The sequence below is a fragment of the Tenrec ecaudatus genome, chromosome 6 (assembly GCF_050624435.1).
Source record: "Tenrec ecaudatus isolate mTenEca1 chromosome 6, mTenEca1.hap1, whole genome shotgun sequence".
In the NCBI taxonomy this organism is placed as follows: Eukaryota; Metazoa; Chordata; class Mammalia; order Afrosoricida; family Tenrecidae; genus Tenrec; species Tenrec ecaudatus.
The window spans coordinates 27,992,785-28,014,929 of NC_134535.1; the positions used below are offsets into that span (position 1 = coordinate 27,992,785).

The 22,145-nt window shown below is 42.3% G+C and overlaps 1 protein-coding gene, 1 non-coding gene and 1 pseudogene across 3 annotated transcripts; all 3 read right to left on the reverse strand.

The window, feature by feature from the left end:
• Positions 1–7,749: 7,749 nt before the first annotated feature.
• SLC25A3 (solute carrier family 25 member 3) lies at positions 7,750–15,046 on the reverse strand. Of its 2 annotated transcripts, none has more exons than XM_075551136.1 (8): positions 14,922–15,046; positions 14,520–14,680; positions 12,656–12,777; positions 11,006–11,185; positions 10,341–10,522; positions 8,931–9,103; positions 8,175–8,285; positions 7,750–8,088 (listed from the first exon to the last, which is right to left on the reverse strand). In XM_075551136.1, exons 2-8 carry the CDS (start codon positions 14,674–14,676, stop codon positions 7,928–7,930), a joined length of 1,086 nt encoding a protein of 361 aa, XP_075407251.1. In that variant the 5' UTR covers positions 14,677–14,680; positions 14,922–15,046; the 3' UTR covers positions 7,750–7,927. The 2 variants fall into 2 exon arrangements, with proteins under 2 accessions (XP_075407251.1, XP_075407252.1); XM_075551137.1 differs by lacking the exon at positions 12,656–12,777 and adding an exon at positions 12,943–13,067.
• On the reverse strand, positions 9,111–10,334 carry LOC142449863 (NADH dehydrogenase [ubiquinone] 1 alpha subcomplex subunit 3 pseudogene; annotated as a pseudogene).
• On the reverse strand, positions 9,179–9,428 carry LOC142452274 (small nucleolar RNA SNORA53). Its single transcript, XR_012785294.1, has one exon. It is a non-coding gene; the product is annotated as a small nucleolar RNA SNORA53 (small nucleolar RNA).
• Positions 15,047–22,145: the final 7,099 nt, after the last annotated feature.

A 22,145-nucleotide genomic window follows, 5' to 3' on the forward strand; every position in this document is an offset into this window, starting at 1 on the left:
ATCACAGCTCAAAAATTTCAGAAAGGGAATTAAATACGCCTTCTGGGATCTTGCAGCTTTAAACAGGAATAGGGTCAGGAACTTACCTAAAATGGGGAAATGAGGTTGTAGGATGTGGAAGTCCGTGGATGGCAGGTAGCTTGTCAATCCTCAGGATGAGACTGTCTTAGAGCACCACAATTCTTGTGTAGTGATGATTCAACCAGCTGCAGTCAACTAGAAAAGGCGGTTCTAACATTTTCAGTAACACTAGAAATTCCAATTATATAGAACTCCAGAAAAAATACAAACTGGTTGTTCGTGACAATAGATCCCTGGTTACCTGGCTATAGTCATGCAAGGAGGTCCAGATTACAAACTGGCATAAAGAAACTTGAGGCTAATGGAAATGTTTATTGTCTAATTGTGATGTTTGTTTCATCCACACAAAAAGGCTTCAAAAAAGTTCATGGATAAATGGGATTAAATATTAATGGAATTTTTCCAGAAAACTTTTGAAGCTGCCTCAAATATACACGTGGCAAATAGTCAATTAGTAAATTTAAATATATGCAGTTTATGTCAATTCTTTTTAAAGTACAATCTAATAACCTTAAAAAAAATCACACAGCATTAGCCCCAACTTAAAATAGAATGAAGATTATCCAGAGGCACAGTTAGTTACTCAAAAAAGATTTTATGGAGCTGAACAAAAAATTTCAGAGGGCAGCCCAAGAAGGCAAAATATTATAATGAAATGCACAAAGACTTAAAAATCAGAAAATCAAAAATGAAGAACACTTTTAAGAATGTCTTAAACAAAACACCAAGCCTCAAGTAGCAATATTAAATGGTTCTGTGGGAAAAATATTAAATGATGCAGGAAGTATCAATAGATGATGGAAAGAATATAGTCATTGTACGAAAAATAACTAGTTGACAGTCCACCATTTCAAGAGATAACATGAGCAAGAACCAATAGTAATGAAGAAAGAAGTCCAGGCTACCCTGAAAGCATTAGCCAAAATCTAGGTTCCAGGAATTGACGGACTACCAATTGAAATGTTTCAAAAAGTTGATGAAGCCCCCCTGGAAGCACTTACCTATGCCAAGAAATTTGCAAGACAGAAGCTTGGCCAACTGACTGGAAGAGATCTGTTTTGTACCCATTCCAAAGAATGCTGACCAATAGAATGTACAAATTATAAAACAATGTCATTAATATCACATGCATTTAAAATTTTTTGGAAGATCATCCAACAATGGTTACAGCAGTACATTGACAAAGAGCTATCAGAAATTCAGACCGGATTCAGAAGAGGACTTGGAACAAGGAATATCATTGCCTATGTAGAATGGATCTTGGCTGAAAGCAGAAAATAAGAAAAAGATGTTTACATGTGTTTCCTTGACTGCAAAGGCATTTCACTGCGTGGAGAATTTCATTGTGCTCTTTCACAACCTATAGATGGACCAAGAGGCAGTTGTGCAACCAGAACAAGAGAACATTGCAGTTTAGAATCAGGAAAGGTGTGCATCAGGAAAGGTATCTTCTCATCTTATTCAATCTGTATGCTCAGAGAAGCTGGGTTATATGAAGAAGAATGTGGCTTCAGTATTGGAGGGAGGCTTATGAACAACCTGTGATCTGCAGATGACACACCTTGCTTGCTGAGAGGACGTGAAGCACTTGCTGATGAAGATCAAGGATCGCAGCCTTCAGTGTGGATGACAACTCAATGCAAGGAAGACCAACATCCTCACAACTGGACCAATAGGGAACATCATGTTAAAGGACAGATGGTTGAAGCTGTCAAAAGATTTTGCCTTACTTGGGTCCACAATCAGTGCTCATCGAAGCAGCAGTAAAGAGATCAAAAGACATATTTCACTAGGTCAATCTTCTTCACAAGACCTCTTTTAAGAGTATTGAAAAAGAGGGATTTTCCTTTGAGTACTAAGGTACACCTGACCCAAGTCGTTGTATTCTCCTTTGCATCATATGCATGTGAAAGTTGGACATTAAATAAAGAAGACCATAGTAGATGCATGTGAATTGTGGTACAGGAGAAGATTGAAAGTGCTACAGACTGCTAAAAGGACAAACCAATCTCTTGGAAGAAGTAAGGCCAGAGTGCTCCTTCGAGGCAAGGATGGCGAGACTTCATCTTAAATGCTGTGGACATATTGTCAGGAGAAACGAGTCCCTAGAGAAGAGCATCATGTTTCATGAAGAGGAGGGGTAGCAAAAGAGAGGAAGACCCTTGACAAGTGGGATCAACAGTGGCTGCCTCAGTAGGCTTTCATTTGTTGTGCGCAGGGTTGCTGTGAGTTGGAGCCAATTTGATGGCACCTAACAACTTCCAATTCTAACCATGACAAGATAATTTTCTTAAAAATAGGACTCCTGCCATTAACCAAATCTGCATAAAAGGGAGTATTCACCAGCCAAAAGTGTCATCAGTTCTTAACACATCACGTTTATAAGCTCTTTCACACATGAACGAAATCTAAAACTACCACCACTACCCTCAATGAAATTCCTTGGTATCCACAGGGGAAGAAAGACCTCTACCCTCAAGTAAACAAACATTATTTGAATCATGATCCAAGCATACAATTTGAAAATAGACCATGTGTTTTCTAAGGGTACCATAACTAATCACAGAAATTGTCTCACAACTCTGGAGGCTGGATCCTGCCTATGTGCTAGGAGGCCCATTGTTGATCCTTTGCTGCCTCTCCCACTTTTGGTACCTCTAGTCTAGGGCCTGCTTGGGTTATTAGAGCTGCAACCAATTTCTACACCTGCCTTTATCCTCACATGGCCATTTTCACCATGTCTTTACCAGAGCTGTGAACCAGTTCATTCCAGTTAAGACTGCTGAGGATTTTAGGGTTGTTTTTTTTTTAACCTTACATATACTAAATCAGGAGTCCTAGTAGTGTAGTGGTTACACATTGAGCTGCAATCTGCATGGTCAGCAGTTCCAAACCACCAACCCCTCCGAGGGAGAAAGATGGGGTGACTTTCCACTCCCTTAGTTATAATCTTGGAAACCCATCGGGTAAGGGGTTGGTGGTGATGCTGGTCCCACTGCCTTGGCATTGACTCAATGGCAGTAAGTATACTAAATCCAAATCTACCTGATCTTGTTGAAATTCAATTGATTCAGTATTCCTAGGGTGGAAATGCAAATTCACATCTGGGAGCCAAACTAGAATGACAAATCCAAAGGTTTTCTTAATAGGTAGACCATTCATACTGCATTAGATCTACCTACTCTAGGGTGATCTCAAGTGAACTAGCACGAGGACACAGATGGGCTCATTCGTAGGTTTGGGGGGTTAGGACTTCATTTATTTTGTATGGACACAATTCACCCTGTACCTGAGGAACAAGGTAAACATAAAGGGAATACACACTTGAAAAGAGGTTATGCGATCATCAGACTTAATCTTTAGAATATTATAGATTGAATATTATATTTAGAATAATATAGATTGTATATTATAGATTAATATACACTAGTGATGTTAATTACCTTAGCCACCAGTGCTTATGCTGAGAAAACGACTACTCTAACATTTTAGCCTATTAGCACCCACAACCTTCCTTTCTCCCTGCAGCACTGGTAAAGTAGGGTCTGAACATTAAACAAGGTCAAGTAGTAATGAAATTAATAAGGTACTAACCCAAAGGTTGGTTCAAACCCATCCAAAGGCACCTGTGAAGACATATTCTTCCCAAAAGATCACAACCTTGATAACTCTGAGTAGTTCTATTCTGTACACAAACTGCCAGGAGAGTTACAGAAACAAATCTTGGATGACTTTATATTCCTTTAACATTTTTTGAAGTTGTGTGTGCATACTTTACAGAGGGCTTTTCAACCCCAACTGGAAGAAACCTTGGTGGCAAAGTGGGTATGCATTGGAATGCTAACTGCAAGGCCGGCAGTTTGAAACCATCAGCTGCTCCTTGAGAGAAAAATGGGGCTTTCTACTCCTAAAGTTAATCTCAGAAACTCACAGCAAGGTATTATCTTTTGTTCAAAATAAAAGGTTTTAAGGGGGGGGAAGGCATAAGCACAATTTCTCCACTAATTTGTGTCAACTGTTAACTTTTCCACTTGAAAACTGGACACCATGTTCACTCAGTTAATATTAACATTTACAGTGGCAGTAACTCCGGACATGGCATCATCAGTGCAGCCCAGAGCAAGCTGATACTGAAATTAAGTTCTTTTACACCAAGTAAATGGTCGTCCACAACCACTGGCTAGTGTACATATAAACTAAAATTTTTGTATTTGGGGAGCTCCAATCATCTGCTCTGCTTGTTTCTTCTGTTCAATTCATGTTTAGAAACCTTTCACATTACTCGTTACTCTTGGTTTTGTCAGACTGCTTGCCTGTGGGGGTTTGGGCCTGCTGACCCTGCCTACTAGAAGAGGCTGCCCTGCTGCGCTTTCTGCTTTAACATTGTCCAATCAAATGTGTAGTCATATTGGTGTTTCAGGATCCTGAAAAGAATGCAAAATAGCTGCCTCAGATACATGTAATCCAGGGCTTCCTCAAAGCACAGCCCATGACAATATGATTAGTAATAAACTCATTGATATTAAAAAAGGACTATGATGCAAAAGTGAGTTTCCCATATTTAAATCTAATGAAAATTGAGTATTTTAAAAATTAGAACCGGCTCCTAAAAATATATTAACTCTAGTGACAAAACTTGAGATGTGCTCATTTATAAAAAGGGATTGATCAAACACCTGTGGACATCGAAAGAATTCAAGAGAGTAATAAGAGAGTCCACGGACTGGGAAAACATCTTTAGCAATGATATATCAGACAAAGGCCTTATTACTAAAAACTACAATACTCTGATAGCTTCCAAAAAGAAAAAAAACTAATTGCCCAGAGGAGGTGGACAAAGGACCTGAACAGAAGTTTCACAGGGGCAGAAATCCAAATGGCCAATAAACATGAGGGAAATGTTCCCGATCTTTAGCCATAAGAGAAATGCAAATTAAAACAAGGTACCTCCTAAGACCCTCAAGAATAGCCCAATTCAAAAAATCAGAAAGCAACAAATGTTGGAGGGGCTGTGGGAAGCCAGGAACTCTCATCCACTGCTGGTGGGACTGTATGTACGACCACTATGGAAATGGAGCTAACATACAACCCAGCAATCCCCCTACTGGGCATATACCCAGAAGAGGCAAGAAACAAACCAAGGCCAGACATCTGTGCTCCGATGTTCATTGCAGCACAGTTCACAATTGCAAGGAGTTGGAAACAATCCACATTTCCATCAACTGACGAGTGGATTAAAAAACGGGTACATACATACAATGAAGTACTACGCATTGCTAAGAAGCAGTGAACGTATGAAGCACATCGCTGCAAGGGAAGAACGGGAGGATATCATGTTAAGCGAAGTAAGCCAAGCACAAAAGGACAAGTACAACATGAGTCTGAGGTAAGCTTTAAAAAAAAAAATGTAGAAGGGGCATAGGGAAAAAGCTACTGCATACAGACATTCCTGGAGTGAGGACCAGATAGTATGGCAGGGACAGGACCAAATCCAGGGGTACATATGGTAGCCAACTAAAAAGGAGGACACTAACCCACCTAAGGGGAGGGTATTGTTTATATCTCCACAGGGAAAGAGGGACCAGATTTCAACCCAGTGCTCCAAGAGGTGAATGCAACATGCCAGCATGGAGTAGGGAACCAGTGGAGGTCTGAGGGGCCGGCCCCAATTCCAACTACGTGGACACCTGCCCCTCCCCCCAGAATTTATTTCAGAGGACAGCACTGAATCTGCAGTTCTGGGAGAGGGACATGTCTGATCAGAGCACATGGGAGCAAATGATGGGGAGGAAGAGAGCGTGGAGCACACCCATCCTGGCCCACCAAGCCCTGAGGACAATATTCCCGCTCACAGCAGCCAATCCAGAGGCCCACATGACCAGCTCCACTGAGAGGACATCCCTCATTGACCCATAGCCCTACAGGGGACAACACTGGAGACACAAGTGTGGGAATTCCGCCCGATCTGATCCCACCACACCGAGGCAAAACATTAAGCACATGGAAGTGAACAGCAAGGGAAATTGAAAACAAAGTCCCCAGGGAATACCAAAAATAGACTTTGGGGCCAGGGCTTGGCGCCCCTACAGACTTCACTGGCAAACACTCCTAAAAGCCAACAGTCCTTGAACTAACTACAAGCTTTTCTTTCTTGTGTTTTATTGTCATTGCTTATTTGGTTGCTTGGCTTCGCTGTCTTGTTTTGTGCATATTATCTCCGCAAGTCTGTCTAAATAAGATAGGCTAAATGAACAATCTGGAGAAAACTGGACAGACAGTTCCAGGGACATGGGAGAGGTGGAGGTGGGGGGAAAGGAAGTGTTAACCCAGGGACAATGGAACAAGTGATCCAAATCAGTGGTGAGGAGGGTGTAGGAGGCCTAGTAGGGTGTCACCAATTCGCACTCTCCTGATTAAAAAAAAAAAAGTAATGTAACTGAGAGGAATTACTGAAACCCAAATGAAGGCTGAACACAATAGCAGGACAAGAGAAAAGTAAAAAGAAATAAAGGAAAGAGCTTAGGAGGAGGCAAAGGGCATTTATAGAGGTCTAAATACACGCATGTACATATGTAAATATATTTATATATGATGGGGAAATAGATCTATGTGCATATATGTATAGGTTTAGTATTAAGGTAGCAGATGGACATTAGGCCTCCACTCAAGTACTCCCTCAATGGAAGAATACTTTGTTCTATTAAACTGGCATTCCATGGTGCTTACCTTTGCTAAATACAAAGCGGGTGCTTAAGTAAATGTGAAGAAAGCTGATGTGCCCGGCTATCAAGATACAGCATCTGGGGTCTTAAAGGCTTAAAGGTAAACAAGCGATCATTTAGCTCAAAAGCAACAAAGCCCACATGGAAGAAGCACACTCGCCTGTGCGATTACGAAGTGTTGAAGGCATCAGGTATCAGGCATAATCAGAAAAAAAAAATTGTATCATTGTGAATGAGGAGTGCGGAGCAGAGACTGAAAGCTCATCTGTAGGCAATTGGACATCCCCGTCTAGGGACATTCCCGTCTCAGGGAGGAACCAGTCACGTTGTAGCAACGATTAAACATACAACTTTCCTCTAATTCCTAAATGCTTTCTCATCCACCCCCCAACTATCATGATCCCAATTCACCTGACAAATCTGGCTAGACCAGATGTACACTGGTACAGATAAGAACTGGAAATAAAGGGAATCTGGGGCGGATGATCCCTTCAAGTCCAACGTGAGAGTGGAAAGGGGGAACTGATTACAAGGATCTACATATAATCTCCTCCCTGGGGTACAGACAACAGAAAAGTGGGTGAAGGGAGCCATCAGACAGTATAAGATATGACAAAATAATTTGTCAATTATCAAGGGTTCATGAGGGAGGGAGGAAGAGAGGGAGAAAAGGGAAAAATGAGCTGATGCCAGGGGCTAAGTGGAGAGCAAATGTTTTGAAAATGAGGGCAATGATTGTACAACTGTGCTTTACATAATTGATGTATGTATGGATTGTGAAGAGTTGTATGATCCCCTAATGATTAAAAAAAGGGGATCGATCAGAACATTCTATCCACAGTGGTTACTATACTTTTTATCTCTTTAAGTTTTATTTAATCCTCTCTATAAATTCAGTTTAAAAGAAAATCTTTAACTAAATTTCCAAATTATCAAGCCACAAACAGATCATTAACAGTTGGGTTTATTTCAACAGTAAATTTGAAACTCTTGCCTTAGGCAAGCAAGCTACCAGTGATTGTATCAGGAATAGACATTTCTACAATGTCAAATATATAAAAGTTCCTTTTGACTTTCTTCAACACTGATCAGCCAACAGATTCAGTCCACTTTTGTTTGATCAACTACTGAGTTAACCCAAGCTTCTTCTTCAGAGACTCTGGCATCTCAGGTGGAGGAGGACGAGGGAGTCTGAAGTAGACCTTAACGGAGTCATAGATGAACCACTGTAGAGCAGTCAGAGTTCCAATCATGATGATACGGGCAAATAGTCCCTTCCATACACCTGGTTGAAATATGAAATGGGAGTGAAAAACACACACAATATACCTATTCAAGTGTTTTTCTTTAAAGAAAAAAGATATATCCTACCTTTAAATCCAAGTCTCATGAGGACCTGAGAAGCTGTGCTACCTTTCTCCTTATTCAACACAGACACCACAGAATCCGCAGGGTGGGAGACAATTGCACAAAAGACGCCAGCTGCAAGAGAAACAGGATCCAGTATGAGCTCAAGTTCAAAGATACCCCTTATCCAAACTGCAGCCAACAACTTTTTCCATAGTTTTTATGTAATAAAATTCTCTTTTAAAAAGCAACAGAATTAGGGCAAAGACTGTACAGATGTGCATTATACAATTGATGTATGTATATGTATGAATTGTGATAAGAATTGTATGAGCCCCAATAAATTGCTTAAAAAAAAGCAACAGAAGATCCCTTAAGAGTATTCATATTCAAAAAAAGTATTCATATTCAAACTAGTCACGACTTTCTTCTTACATTAAATCTGTTCTAGAAAACTACTAAAGTCATTAAGAGAGCGAGAGAAAAATGTGCCAGGATGGCCAAGCGGTTTAAGAGAGGGAGAGAAAGAAGAAACATCCAGATGGTGTAAAGTCAGAAAAAAATTTAAAAGAAAGATTTGGTGGTTGTAGAGATAAATATATTCCCAAAACTAAGAAGGACAAGCAAGCTATAAAACAATCCTTTTAGCAAGTATGAAATTCAAATGGCACATGCAATGTTATGGTAAGATAAATACTGCACTGAAATCTTCCTCCAATAAGAAGTCAATAATAGAAAGAATTCTGTGTCCGTATTTCAGAGCTAAGTGTGTTCTCATACCTATATAACCAGCCACAAATGTTACAACAAGTTGTTCTCCCTTCGAACATTCACTTCGGGGCTTGGGAACCACAAACTTGTATAATGCTTCAACAGTCCGCTCAAAGCAGGCAAACTTCATCATGGTGTATGGGATCTGTCTCATCCAGAGAGGAGCAACCCCCTTGTAGAATCTAGGAAACCAGGAGACTTCATCTTACACAGCTGTATAGATCCATCTAACACAAATTTTCATCCATATTAACACAAGTGTCCGCACACAAGTCAAGTCCTGATAGCAAAAAAATGGCAGCATAACTGCATGTCATTTTCTATCAGAACAAAAGACTAACATGCAGGTATAGTTCTCTCACATGCCAATGACTCAAGCACCTTTGACTATACAACCAAAAAAGTTGCCGGATGTTTTTTTGACTGGAACTACAAGAAACACAAAGCTTACAAGTAGAACTCAGTTCAAAATTAACATCCACAAAGGTGGATCTAAGGAAGCATGTTGTGTCCTGATAGGTGTAAATTCTTAGCATATTACATAGATCAAATGCATTCTAACCAATCCTCCAAAAGTTACAAGTAAATGTTTACGTCAAATATTTTTTGAAGCACAGGCTACAAAGTCATTTGTAGATTGCTAAATGGCTCTTTACCTTTAAAAAGGAAACTAAAAAATAAATAAATAAATAAAAAGGAAACTAAAGACCCCGTTTATCTGGGGGCTCAACAAATTTACTCAATGCATTATGATTTATCTCTAATTGTATCTAAATAGGATTTATAGCCACCTCTAGATCTACTGGGGGGGAGGAGCGGTGTCACATCAAAAAGCTCACTATGTTTTTTGTTTGTTTTTTTTGTTTGTTTCCAGGTCTTTATTGGGCCCAGCCGCACCGGCGTTCAGTTTCTTCAGCCACTCCAGGCTGGGGCCCTGCGGGTCCTGAGGGTGGCTTGGCACGCATGGCACATCCGGCATGTTCCCGTCGTCGCGGAGGGGCACTGGGTAGCTGTAGGGCGTGGCCTGGTTGATCATGCTGGAGTACTTCGTGTAGGGGCTACATAGGGGCAGGGTGACAGTCGTCGCCATCTTGTCCTTGGCGGCGGCAGCTGTCTCATTATGTTTTCTAACTATTTTCCACCAACTTTTTTTGTAGCCTTCGTATACTCATGTCAGGATTTGGATGCGTCTCATATATAAAACAACCTATTAAACACTGTGGGCCAGGCCCCATGTAGCTTGAAATATGTTAGTAAACATAATAAAGATCCTTATTCTCAGGGAACTTACATTCTATGCAGGGAAACCAGACATGAAACAATGATGAAAAAATCTGGTGAACTTACTGCTACTGAAAAACATGACGTTCCTGCAATAAAAGATTGTTATAACGCAATTTCAGCAAGTAAGTCACTTACGCATATAAGCCTTCTTCTTTAAACATTTTGGGGGCCGCATCCCTCAAAGTGTTGGCATAACCAGGCTGGGTCTGAATTCGAACCTTAGCAGCTTCCATGGGAGCCAGAGCTATGTCAGCAAAGAATTCAGCACTGGCAGAGGAAGCCAAATACAGAGATGTGCGCCACAGATAGGAGTTCTCCTAAAATGAAAAACAGTAAGAGCAACGTCATTTGCTTTCGCAGTGGCTGTTTTCAAGTTGACTTTAAGTGATAAGATTCAGACAAACTTTATAAGTATATTTATTACTGGGTCCATAGATAACACAAATGGAATGGAATATATACTATCTCCATCATAACTACCATGTGAACTTTTTCGGTCTTTAATAAAGTATACTTAGCACAGAACCACATAAAGGAATGTCATACATAGCCCCCTCTTTTTAAAAACCTTAAAATTTAACTTATTTTCAAAGATTTAAAAGAGTACAGAAACCAAATGAAAAATGTTCTCACTTTGCCTCTGATAATAAAACAACCTCATGAGTTGAGGCATTTTGTTCACCCTGGATGAGATCATTCATTGAGTTCTTAAGGTGGATCAGACAACATTCTAATACTTTGGGGGCATTTAAAAATTTGTTTAATGCCCAAGACTTCCCACTTCAAATTGAATTACATACCTCTCCAAGCATATTGCTATACAGTACTTTGAAAACTTCATAAAAGCCAAACTTGCAAAGTCCCTGCATGGAGTAGCCAATGAAAGTCGGAGCCCATCCTTTAGCCAAGCCTCGAACACCATCCTCTTTAAGTGTAACTGAGAATCCATTAAATATGCCCTTGTATTTTTGGGGGTCCACCTATATTTAAAAGGAAAAAAATCATTAATATATAAGAAAGCTAACACTTCCCATAAATATTTAATTTGGTAGGAATCAATTATTTTCCCTTTTATTTCAAACATAAACTTCAGTTAACTACAAAAGGTAAATGCAAGTTTACCTGTGACTATCCCTGAAAAGGGGAACTGTTTGTACACTAAGGTCTAGCTTCAAATCCTGGAGAAGCACTGAAGAGTCAAATGGATCCTTAAAGAGATTATTCAACTCTACTTAGAAAAAGAAGTTGTCTTAAAGTGACTACTTAAAGACAAATATTCCTAATATATGAGAATCTATTATGCAGATCACTCTTAAGTGTTATAATTATAAGACAGCCAAACTAAATACATTTAAAAATTACAAAACAAAGAGAATCTGTCCTAACTTAAGTTCACTTCAAAAAACATGCACAAGAAATTTTAGACAAAGTATGTTTATATCCATTATATCAACTAATGGGGGAAAAAATCATCTCACTATCTCCACCAGTACTAGAAAGGCTGGTATACATCACCTTCCTCTCCCTCTTAATATTTCACCTTCCTTTCTCTTTTAGGTAAGAAGACTTCTAATCCTGTTTGGAATAAATAAATTGTTGATGTTTGATTATTTTTGTTTCAATAATTCTAATCAAAAGGTATTCAGTAAAAACAACTGACTTTAAATAAATTTGTAAGTGGCTATGAGCACAAAATTTTCCTAAGTTATCAAAAGTGTTTTTAAAATTCCCACAATGGATGGAACCTTAGTCTTATCAGTGGGTTAAGACAGCTACTTCATACAAACACACAAAAACTAAATTACCCATCCTGAAATGATGACTTCTGGCATTAAGTATCAATAGCCATTAAAGGGAAATTCTGGCCAGAAGCAAGCCACTCACAAAAGAGCCATTTACCCCTAGAGTGAGAGAACAATCTACCCACATATCAAAAAGGTCGTTTGCCCTCCTACTACAATTTATAGAACCAGTTAAGTCCTCAAAGTCTTTTCGAAGCCCTTCGAGTACAGTCACAAGCCACATGTTATGTTGCCAACCCCCGTGACACAGAACTCAAGGTAAACAGTTTATAATATTGATTGGGGGATGCAAAGCAAAATTAAGATTCTCGTGTTAAAAATATTCTAGTGTATCTGGGATGGTTTCTTTAATCCTTTTTTAGGCAAAGAAACGTATACTATATTCTAAGGCAAGCATCCGACTGACTTCAAATAGGAACTGTATATAACTGTCTGAACTTACATACAAATTGCCTTAAAGGCAAACTTAGGAACTTAACAAGTTCGTACCCAGGGGTCTGTCTGCCTGTATGTGATTTACATATCCCAGTAATTAAGTCTACCCTCACTGAATGCTTCATGGACATTGGAAAAACACTTGACTGTACTTGGCATTAAGCCACACATGAAGAGACAGTAAAAATGTAATGGTGTCATCTCAATACAAACCTGCATTCGGCATTTCACTAAATCCAGAGGAACCACAGCAGTGTGTGTCAGCCCACAACTCAAGACCCCACCAAAGCCACACAATGCATAAAACTTCATGGAGCCATATTCACAACTGTATTCTGTAGTGAAGACAAGACACACCATGCATTTTAAAGTAAACCTCATATTACTGGCCATCAACTTACCTCCTGGATTGTTAGGTTTCAACACAGCTTGTTAGTAGATGACTACATCCTAACAGCCATGCTTCAAGAATATACTTTAGTCTGACATGCAAAACAAACCTGCATCCTGCATTTAACCAGATCAAGAGGAACCAGTGCTGTATGCGTTGTGCCACAACTAATAATTCCTCCAATTCCACAAAGGATAAAGAATCTGCCAGATCCATAGTCACAGCTATACTGCTCTGTTTGATTGGGGGGAAAAATCCAGTAAGTTTTTCCTTAAAATGACTAAGGTCATGGGGACGGATGAGAGAAAGCTTCCCCCCCACACACACACCCTGAAATATTATCACAGCTGAGCAGCCTTGGACTCCTTCAAGCATTAAGTCAAATAATTAATCTAATGGGAATATGAAGCAATTTACTGCTCAAATCAAAACAATCATTTAAATAATATGAAAGGATTCTGTATCTATGATGCTGTTATTTAACAGTGCTAGTTTTAAGAAAGTGTTTTTGCATTAATGGCTTTTACAATTAAAATCAAACCTCAAATTATTAACCACTTCAGAGTATACAAATCAAACTCAGAAAGAGCACCATAGCATGTAAATAGATTATAAACAGGTTCAAAGTTAATCCCAGCACTAGCTAACTCTCCCCACAGAATTCCTACACCATAAAACTAGATAGAGGCAACTCCTGATTTATGATGGCCTTCCACTCCATAAGTTGGTTTTGAAATTAAATGGAATAGCTCATTGAAAACAAGGGGAAAAAGGTATTCCCTCTAATATCAGTATCTTTCTAACTCTGATCTTGTCTTTGGGGGTGGGAAACATTACATATGAACCTAATGCTATATGTTAACACTGTTGGTAAGTAGTTTGTCCCACTCAAATGGGACAAAAAAAAAAACATTTCTGTAGTCGAATGCACGGAATAATCTCACATATGGTGTTAGCTTGAACACCTTAAATTGAAGGGTGGATGACAGTATAAGGATGTTTTAGCTCATACTAAAGACAGAACAGAAACACGTGAATGGAAAAAAAACAAAACCAAGAAAGACCACCTTTAGGGTTTACGGGCCCAATGTAGATGCCGCTCTCATGACTTCTACAATTCGGTTTACAAATGTTTCTGTACGTAACACTGCACTGGGATCTAAAAACACACAATTACATTAAAGCTGGGCCCAACCACCACGAACCCCCGAGCAAAGACCCAAAGAATGGGTGCGCCGGTGTCTTTCTGTAGCCACCCCACGTTTCCAATAGCATGGAAAATCCTAAGAGCCCTTATCTGCTGTTAACTAACATCACACTTGGGGGAGACTTCAGGTCAGAACTGGGGGCGTTAGCGCCAAGTCTGCGACGGATCGCTCGTTGGGAAGGAGCCTTTTCTCAATTGTTGGCCTGCTGACCAGGCGGGCTCTCGGCGGTCCCTCGAGGGCGTGGAGGTCACGGCTGACGCTGGGCCCAGGCCCTTCCACGCCCTTGAGGGCGGGCCAAGGTTCGGACACCCGGCCGGGAGCGGACAGGGGTGCCAGCCTCGGGCGGACAGACAACGGGGAGCCGTCCTGCGGCGCGGCCGCCCGGACGCGTCCTCCCCCGTGCTCCCGCCGGCCCAGGCCTTCCAGGCAGGCGGGCCGGCCCGGCGGAGACGCTGCCTGCGGCGGCCTCGGACCTCACCTTCTACAGCGGCGGCTGCCAGGGTGCGGGTGCGGCGGGGCGGGCCGGGGGGCCCGGCGGGGCTGCTGCGGGGCTCCGCGGGGCCGTCCTGCACCAGCTGCAGGTGCGGCGCGTGGAAGGGGTTAGCCCGCGCCAGGTGCGCCACGGACGAGAACATCTCCCTAAAGGAAGGCGGAGGGGCGCGCAGAGGAAAGGGCGAGGGGTCGGGCACGCTGCGCAATGTCAGCGGCGCCCGGGGACCCCGGCCGGGGCCTTCTCCTTCCCGCCCCCGCGTCCTTGAGGAGGTCACGGCGCCTCCCCAAAGCAGGCGGCGCCCGAGCGGGCCTACGGCCAAGGCTGGGCCCACAGGGACCCCGCGCTCCGCTCCCCGCACCCACCGGGGCAAGGCCGGGTCACACTCACGGCCTAAGATGGCGAACCCGCGTCCGCTCCTCAGGCAAGGCTGCGGCTCACAGAGGCAGGATGTCCTCTCAGCCCTCAGATCTGTGCCCTTCGCGCGGCGTCAGCGTGACGCACGCCGCGCGTCGACCGCGGGCACGCGACGCCCATTGGTGGAGAAGCGCGCCGAGGCCGCTACGTCAGTGCGTTCTCCTAGCAACCCTTGCCCCCGCCCCCGCTCGCCCCAGCTCTTCCGGCCCGGCTTGTGCGCAGGAGGAATCGTACTGCGCAGGCGCGCGTTCCAGACTGGGCTCTGGAGCGCTGACTGGTGCCTGTGACCCGTCCTCATTGTCCCTTCACCTTCACCTTCAGGCATTTCTCCTTGACGCCAGGCCTTTTGTTCTTTTCATTTAAGTGAGGGCTAGTATATAGTTATTGTAGTCAGGTGCCCTCAAGACCCTGTGTGCAACAAGGAAACACCGCACTGCTTGTGAGCTCACTAAGCTACTGGTTGAGAGTCTTCCTCTTTTTCATTGATCCTCTGACCGTCTGAATCATATATATAGTAATTACTTATGAAAAAATAAAGGATAATGCTAGACACACTATTTAGGTGTTGCCAATTAGAAATACTGCAGAATTCTGTGCCCCAACGTCTAACAGAGTTGGTGTTTTTCTAAATACCATCCATTAACATTAAACAGACATGTCTATATCTCCCATCAGGCTACGGGAGAACATATTCAAAGTAAATGTGCAATAGGAACTCTTAAAACAGAAAAGCCAGTCTGTTACTTTATCACAAATAATCTACATACACAATAGTTTCTAACATTCATTCGCAAAAGTTTTAACCCTTGCACTTACAAGTATGAACTAAAGTGAAGTGATGTCAATAGACTGTTCAATAAATTTGGAAGAATTTCACCAGATTCGATTGATCTGAAAATATCATGGTTTTGTTTGGATAACATATAAAAAAAAAAACCACCTTGTTTCAAGGTGATTCTGACTCCTAGTGACACTGTAGGACAGAGTAGAATTTCCCCAGAGAGCTTCCAAGGCTGCAAATCTATACACAAGCAGACTAAGCTGTTTTTCTCCTGGGATGCAGTTTTCATTTGGGTCACCAGAGCTCCTCATGGAAATCTTCAACCCAAAAGCCAGGCTCATTGCCATCAGTCTATTCCGATTCATAGCAACCCTATCAGACCGAGTAGAACTCTCCTTTGGGATGACAAGGCTGTACATCTTTGCTAAAGCAGAAAGGCTCATCCTTCTCCCATGGACCCTGGTGGGTTTCAAATGCGAACTTTGTGATAGGTTAGCTTGTTGCCCACTACACGGTCAAAGCTCCTCCAAGGAGAGTTTAGTAAACCAGAGTCAAACTTCCTTGGTAGGTAAACAAAGAGAGGCACTACAGGATTTTTCTGGTTTTGTTCACTCAGCTTTAAGATCTTTTTTCTGGATATATATATATATATATATATATATATATAGTCAAACATTAAATGTCCTATGAAAATCTATGACTTTAGTGAATCCTCCTACTGCCCTTTCTCCAGCGTCTGATGATCACTGCTTCCCTTTAGTACAGTGTTTCGGCTAGTGCCCTTCACTGGACTGGGCCCGGCACTCAGCAGAAGGAGCCGATCCAGTGGTAGCTGGAGAAACTGCAGGCCCAGCCTAACCCCCTGTCATCAAGGTGAGCCAGCAGACTAGTGACAATAGGAATGACCTGCAACAGCACCTGACCTTCAGAGTGTAATAACGGCCACCGTACTCCCAGAGACCCCAAAGTATACACATGTCTCCTGTAACTAACCTGAAGTGAGAAGCATACAGGGAAGAGCACTCTGGAAATACAGTTCCTGCTTAGCTACACTGACACGGCCCTCCCCGCTCCACCTCCCCACCCCCACCCCCTCCCACTACCACCCACCACTACCCTACCCCCATTGCCAACTTGGCATCCATGAATACTTCTTTTCATTTTATTTCACTTCCAAATAAAGACTAACTTGGCAAAATCGTATTTCCACCTAACACGACTCCACGATCCCTTGAATTTAAAATAGGCTCACCTTCTCAGAAAGGGGAGGCCAAGTCCTTTCTCCATAGTTAACCCCAAACCCACTGGCCTTCAGCAGACTGCACTGCTAGCGACATTACAGCTCAGAGCCCAACTGCTCCAAAGAGCGTCCCAGGGAGAATGATGAGGCTTTCTACCCCGTCCAGATTTACAGTCTTGGAGACCTACGGGCTCAGTCCTACTCTGTCCTACTTGAGTCAGAATCAACTGGGGGGCAGTGCGTGAGTGAGTACTTCTGAGCTTATAAATCTTCAAGGAAGCCAGCAGCCTCATCTTTCTCCTGTTCTCCATCTTTTTCTGATGTTTATTTCTCTTCTAGTTGGATAAGATAGCAGATCAAACACTGTTAAAACATTTTGTGTTACATGATCGGAGTATGGGAAGAATGGAAGAAAGCATGATATGCACAGGTTAATTCGTTTTAAATCAGCCTGTGTCACTCCGTTATTGTTGATAGTTGCTGTGACCCTTGGAAGCAGATGTGAGGCCTTTCATTGGGGTGGCTCTGGGGGGTCAAGTGAACCAGTTTGGCTTAGTGGTTGAGAGTTCACCTGTTTGTATCACCCATGGACACTTTGTTAGCAGTAGGAGGGACTAGATATAGTAACTTGCCCTAGAAATTCCAGCACAGGCATGAGGTCTAAGTCCTTGAGAAGTATGATATTGGGTTGCATAATTGGCCAAGCTCTGACTTCGATTAAAAAGGAGAGAGCGTAGTGGATCTGCCAACCGGAAGCAAACTGTTTCTATGAGGAAGTGCCGTAGGGTGTTTTCAGTGAACTGATGGACTCACACTGACTCAGAAAACAGACAAAACTCCAGTGATCCCCTAACCTCCAGAAGTTGCATCTCTGCTGGCCACAGTGGCTCGTTGTGTCTCTCGGAATTCGTATCAGTTCGGAGCCAGCATCCAGTAAGCTAAAAAAAATTACTGTTGCTCTGTCCCCAGTGCATAGTCAAACTGGTAAATGACAGTAGGTCACATTAGGGAAGTCTAAGAGGAGAATACCTCTTGCATTGAGCAAATTCACTCTTAAGACTTTTCTAACATGTTACAAAGCAAAGATGTCACTTTGAGGATCAAGGGGAGCCTGACCCAAGCCAAGGTATTTTTCAATTGCTTCTGATATATTCCGAAGCTGGACAATGAAAAAGGAAGACAAGAGAATGATAGATGCCTTTGAATTATAGTGTTAGCAAAGAATATTAAGTATACGGTGGGTTTAGCGAAGAACAAACAAATCTGTCTTGGAAAAAAACACAGCCAGAATACTCCTTAGAAATAAGGATAGTGAGACTTCATCTCACTTTCATTGGACATGTTATCAGCAGGGACCAGCTCCTGGCAAAGGACATAATGCTCGGTCAAGTAGAGGATCAGGGAAAGCTAGGAAGACCTTCAACTAGATGGATTGACACAGTGGCTGCAAGAATGAGCTCAAAAAGTGTAATGATTGTGAGAAAGGAGCCGTGCCAGACAGTGTTTTGTCCTACTGTACTTGCACATAGGGTTTCTGTGAGTTGGAACCAACATGACAGCACCTATCAACAGCAAGAGGAAGATCCTGGACCAGGTAAACATTTGTCTCTGTAGCAGTGTCCTACCCTTCAGTCACAGAGTCTGGGTCGCGGACACCCACTCAAGTAAGGGAATGGCTTGAGGGGCCACAGCTCTTCATTCCAGAGATTAAAATTCGTCTTCTGTTGACCAGCCCTATATGCCTTTCTGCTCATGCTTATAAAACTAACTTTAATAGGCTGCTCTTCTATTTTCCGTTCTAGGTTCACCATGATCAGTTAGTCAATGCCTATGATTGCGCAGGTCGAACCATTCTGATTGTTGCTTTGGCTCTGCTGCCCACCCAGGGAACGCACCTGCCTGGCCTTCGGTGGTTGAGTGCCACCAGTTGGTCCCTGCCGCCCCAAGAGCCAATGGAATTCTGAGATCCCCAGTTTGATGACAATAGTTCTCTTTGTTGTTCCTGGTCTATGGAAAAAGGCTATGTATCTCTTCAAATATGTCCCTTCTAAATTTATTTCTCACAGATTTGGTAACGGACTATTCTCTGAATAACTTCAAGGGGTATGTAAGTTCAGGTTGAAGCAGAATAAAATTAAAGCATGTCCAGGAGAGCCAAAATATGACTTTGAGTCTATCGCACTGGGATTTTGAGAGCATCTCAACAGATTTGGTGCATTGAACACTAATGACAGAAGACCAGATGAGATGTGGGATGACATCAAGAACACCATACAGGGAGGACTCCCAGGAAGATGGGGCCCAGGTAGAATCACTCACTCTCGGCGCTCCCGTAGTCAGATCAGACAATCAAGAGAATGTAGCAGCTGGCTGGAGATCCAGAGCAGGCCGGAGATCTGGAGCAGGGCTTCTGTCTTCTCTTGGCTATGGATACTGAGCTACCTAACTCCACTTCCCAAGACATTCTCAGCCAATGGCAGCAAGGTAGTTAACTTCCCGCCCTCACATCCCCTCTCAACCCCAAACATCAGAATTACAGCCCTGCGGGTAGGGAGAGAGAAGGGGTGGGAAAGAGTGGGGGGAGAGGGTGCTGATAGCATTGATGACTGTATAACCCCACTCAAAGGGAGTAAAAAAACAGAACTGTGAGGAGCTGAAAGCAAGGGCTTAAGTGAAGAGCAAATATTTTGAGAATGATGAGGGTAATGAATGTAGAAATGTGCTTGACACAATTGATGTATATATGGACTATAATAAGACTTGTATGAGCCCCCAGTAAAATGATTTTTAAAAAAACAGAATTTTATGTGACTAGATATATTGGATGGTGTAAGATATGGCAGATAGATAGATAGATAGATAGATAGATAGATAGATAGATAGATAGATAGATAGACAGATGGATGTTCCTAGGGGGCAGAGTGGGGGATAAAATGGATAAAGGGGAGATGATACCAAGCACTGGATGATAAGGATTTAGGTAAAGATCAAGGATTTCAGCCTTCAGTATGAAATACAACTCAATGTAAAAATGACCAATATCCTCACAACTGGACTAGTAGGTATCATCATCATAAAAAAATAAAGGATTGAATTAGCCAATGATTTCATCTTGCTTGACTCGACAATCAATACCCATGGAAGCAGCAGTCAAGAGAACAAAAGACTCAGTAAATCTGTGGCACAAGACCTCTTTTAAAGTGTTGATAAGCAAGGCTATTACTGTGAGGACTAAGGTGCACCGGACACAAGCTGTGAGATACTTTCTTTCTTTTAAAAAAATCATTTTATTGGGGCTCTTATCACAATCCATACATACATCCATTGTGTCAAGCACATCTGTACATTTGTTGCTACCATTTTCAAAACCTTTTCTTTCTACTTGATCCCTTGGTATCAGCTCCTCATTTTTCCCTCCCCCCGACCCCGCTTCCTCCCTCATGAACCCTTGATAATTTATAAATTATTATTTGTTCATACCTTACACTGACCAATGTCTCCCTTCACCCACTTTTCTGTTGTCCATCCCCCAGGGAGGGGGTTATATGTAGATCATTGTGATCGGTTCCCCCACTTTCTCCCCCCACTTTCCCCTCCCCCTCCTGGTATTGCTACTGTAATTATTGGTCCTGAGGGATTTAATCTGTCCTGCATTCCCTGTGTTTCCAGTTTTTATCTGTGTCCATGTACATGCTCTGGTCTAGCTGGATTTGTAAGGTAAAATTGGGATCATGATAGTGGGCGGGGGAGAAAACATTAAAGAACTAGAGAAAACGTGTATGTTTCATTGCTGCTATTCTGCACCCTGGCTGGCTCGTATCTTCCTGTGGCCCTTCTGTAAGGGGATGCCCAATTGTCTACAGATGGGCTTCGAGTCTCCACTCTGCACTCCCCTCATTCACATTGATATGATGTTTTGTTCTGGGTTTTTGATGCCTGATACCTGATTCCATCAACACTTCATGATCACACAGGCTGGCATGCTTCTTCCATGTGGGATTTGTTGCTTCTCAGCTAGACGGCTGTTATCTTCAAGTCTTTGAGACGCCAGGCAAAAGCTGAAGTGTATTTATAAACCTAATCTCCAAAATGACGTAGCATCTACTGGCACATGGACCGTAGCTCAAAACTTGTTTCCGAATATGGAAGGCACCAGGAGACTGAAGAAAGAAACAAACAAACAACCCAGAGGGACGGTAAAGGAGGTTACCATTCTTGTTGTTAGGCACACTGTGTTGGCTCTGACTCTTAATGATCCTATGGGCAAAGACAGCGTGCCCAAAGCTGTACCATCCTCGCAATTGTTGTTATGTTTGAGGCCACTGCAGCAGCCTTGTGTCAATCTATGTCCTTGATGGTGTTCCTCTTTTTCTCCAAACTTCTACTTTACCAAGCTCAATGTCCTTTTCCAGAGACTGGTCTTGGTAACTTGGCCAAAATTTCATGAGACAAATTCTCCCCTTCCTTGCTTCTAAGGTCCACTCTGGCTGTATTTCTTCCAACACAGATGTGTTTGTTCTTCTGGAAGTCCATGGTACTTTTACAACTCTTTGCCAAGACCAAAATTCAAATGCATTAGTGCTTTTGTGCTCTTCCTTAAAGGTTGTCCAGTTTTCACATGCATATGAAGCAATGGAAAATGGTTGGGGCCAGGAACACCTTAGTCTTCAAAGTGACATTCTTGCTTTTCAACACTTTAAAGAGAATGTGTACAACAGACTTGCCCAATGCAGTGTTGTTTGGTTTCTTGGCTGCTGTTTCCATGAACATTGACTGTGGATCCTAGCAAAATAAAACCCTTGACAACTTTGATCTTTTCTCTGTTTATCACAATATTACCTATTGGTCCAATTGTGAAGATTTTGGTCTTCGTTACCTTGAGTTGTAATCCCTACTGAAGGCTATAACCTTTGATCTCCATCAGCAAGTGGACGTGTTTCCAGTCCTGCTCACTTTCAGCAGGCAAATTTGTGTCATCTGCATATCATAGGTTGTTAATAAGCCTTCCTCCAGTCCTGGTGCCACCTTCTTCTCATATAATTCAGCTTCTTAGACTTTTTGCTTAGCATACAGATTGAATCCATATGCTGAGAGGATACAGCACTGTCACACACCACAGAGTGTGCAGCATTCTGTTGTTCTGTTTGTACAACTGCCTCTTGATCCAGGTACCAGT

Coding starts and splice junctions, on each gene's coding strand:
- SLC25A3 (XM_075551137.1), bottom strand. CDS start 14,676: ATGTTCTCGTCCGTGGCGCACCTGGCGCGGGCTAACCCCTTCCACGCG. Junction 9,104..10,340: donor AAAGAAGAAGGCTTATATGC/GTAAGTGACTTA, acceptor CTGGTTTCCTAG/ATTCTACAAGGGGGTTGCTC. Junction 8,286..8,930: donor ATTTGTGGCTGGTTATATAG/GTATGAGAACAC, acceptor TTTCTCTTGCAG/CTGGCGTCTTTTGTGCAATT.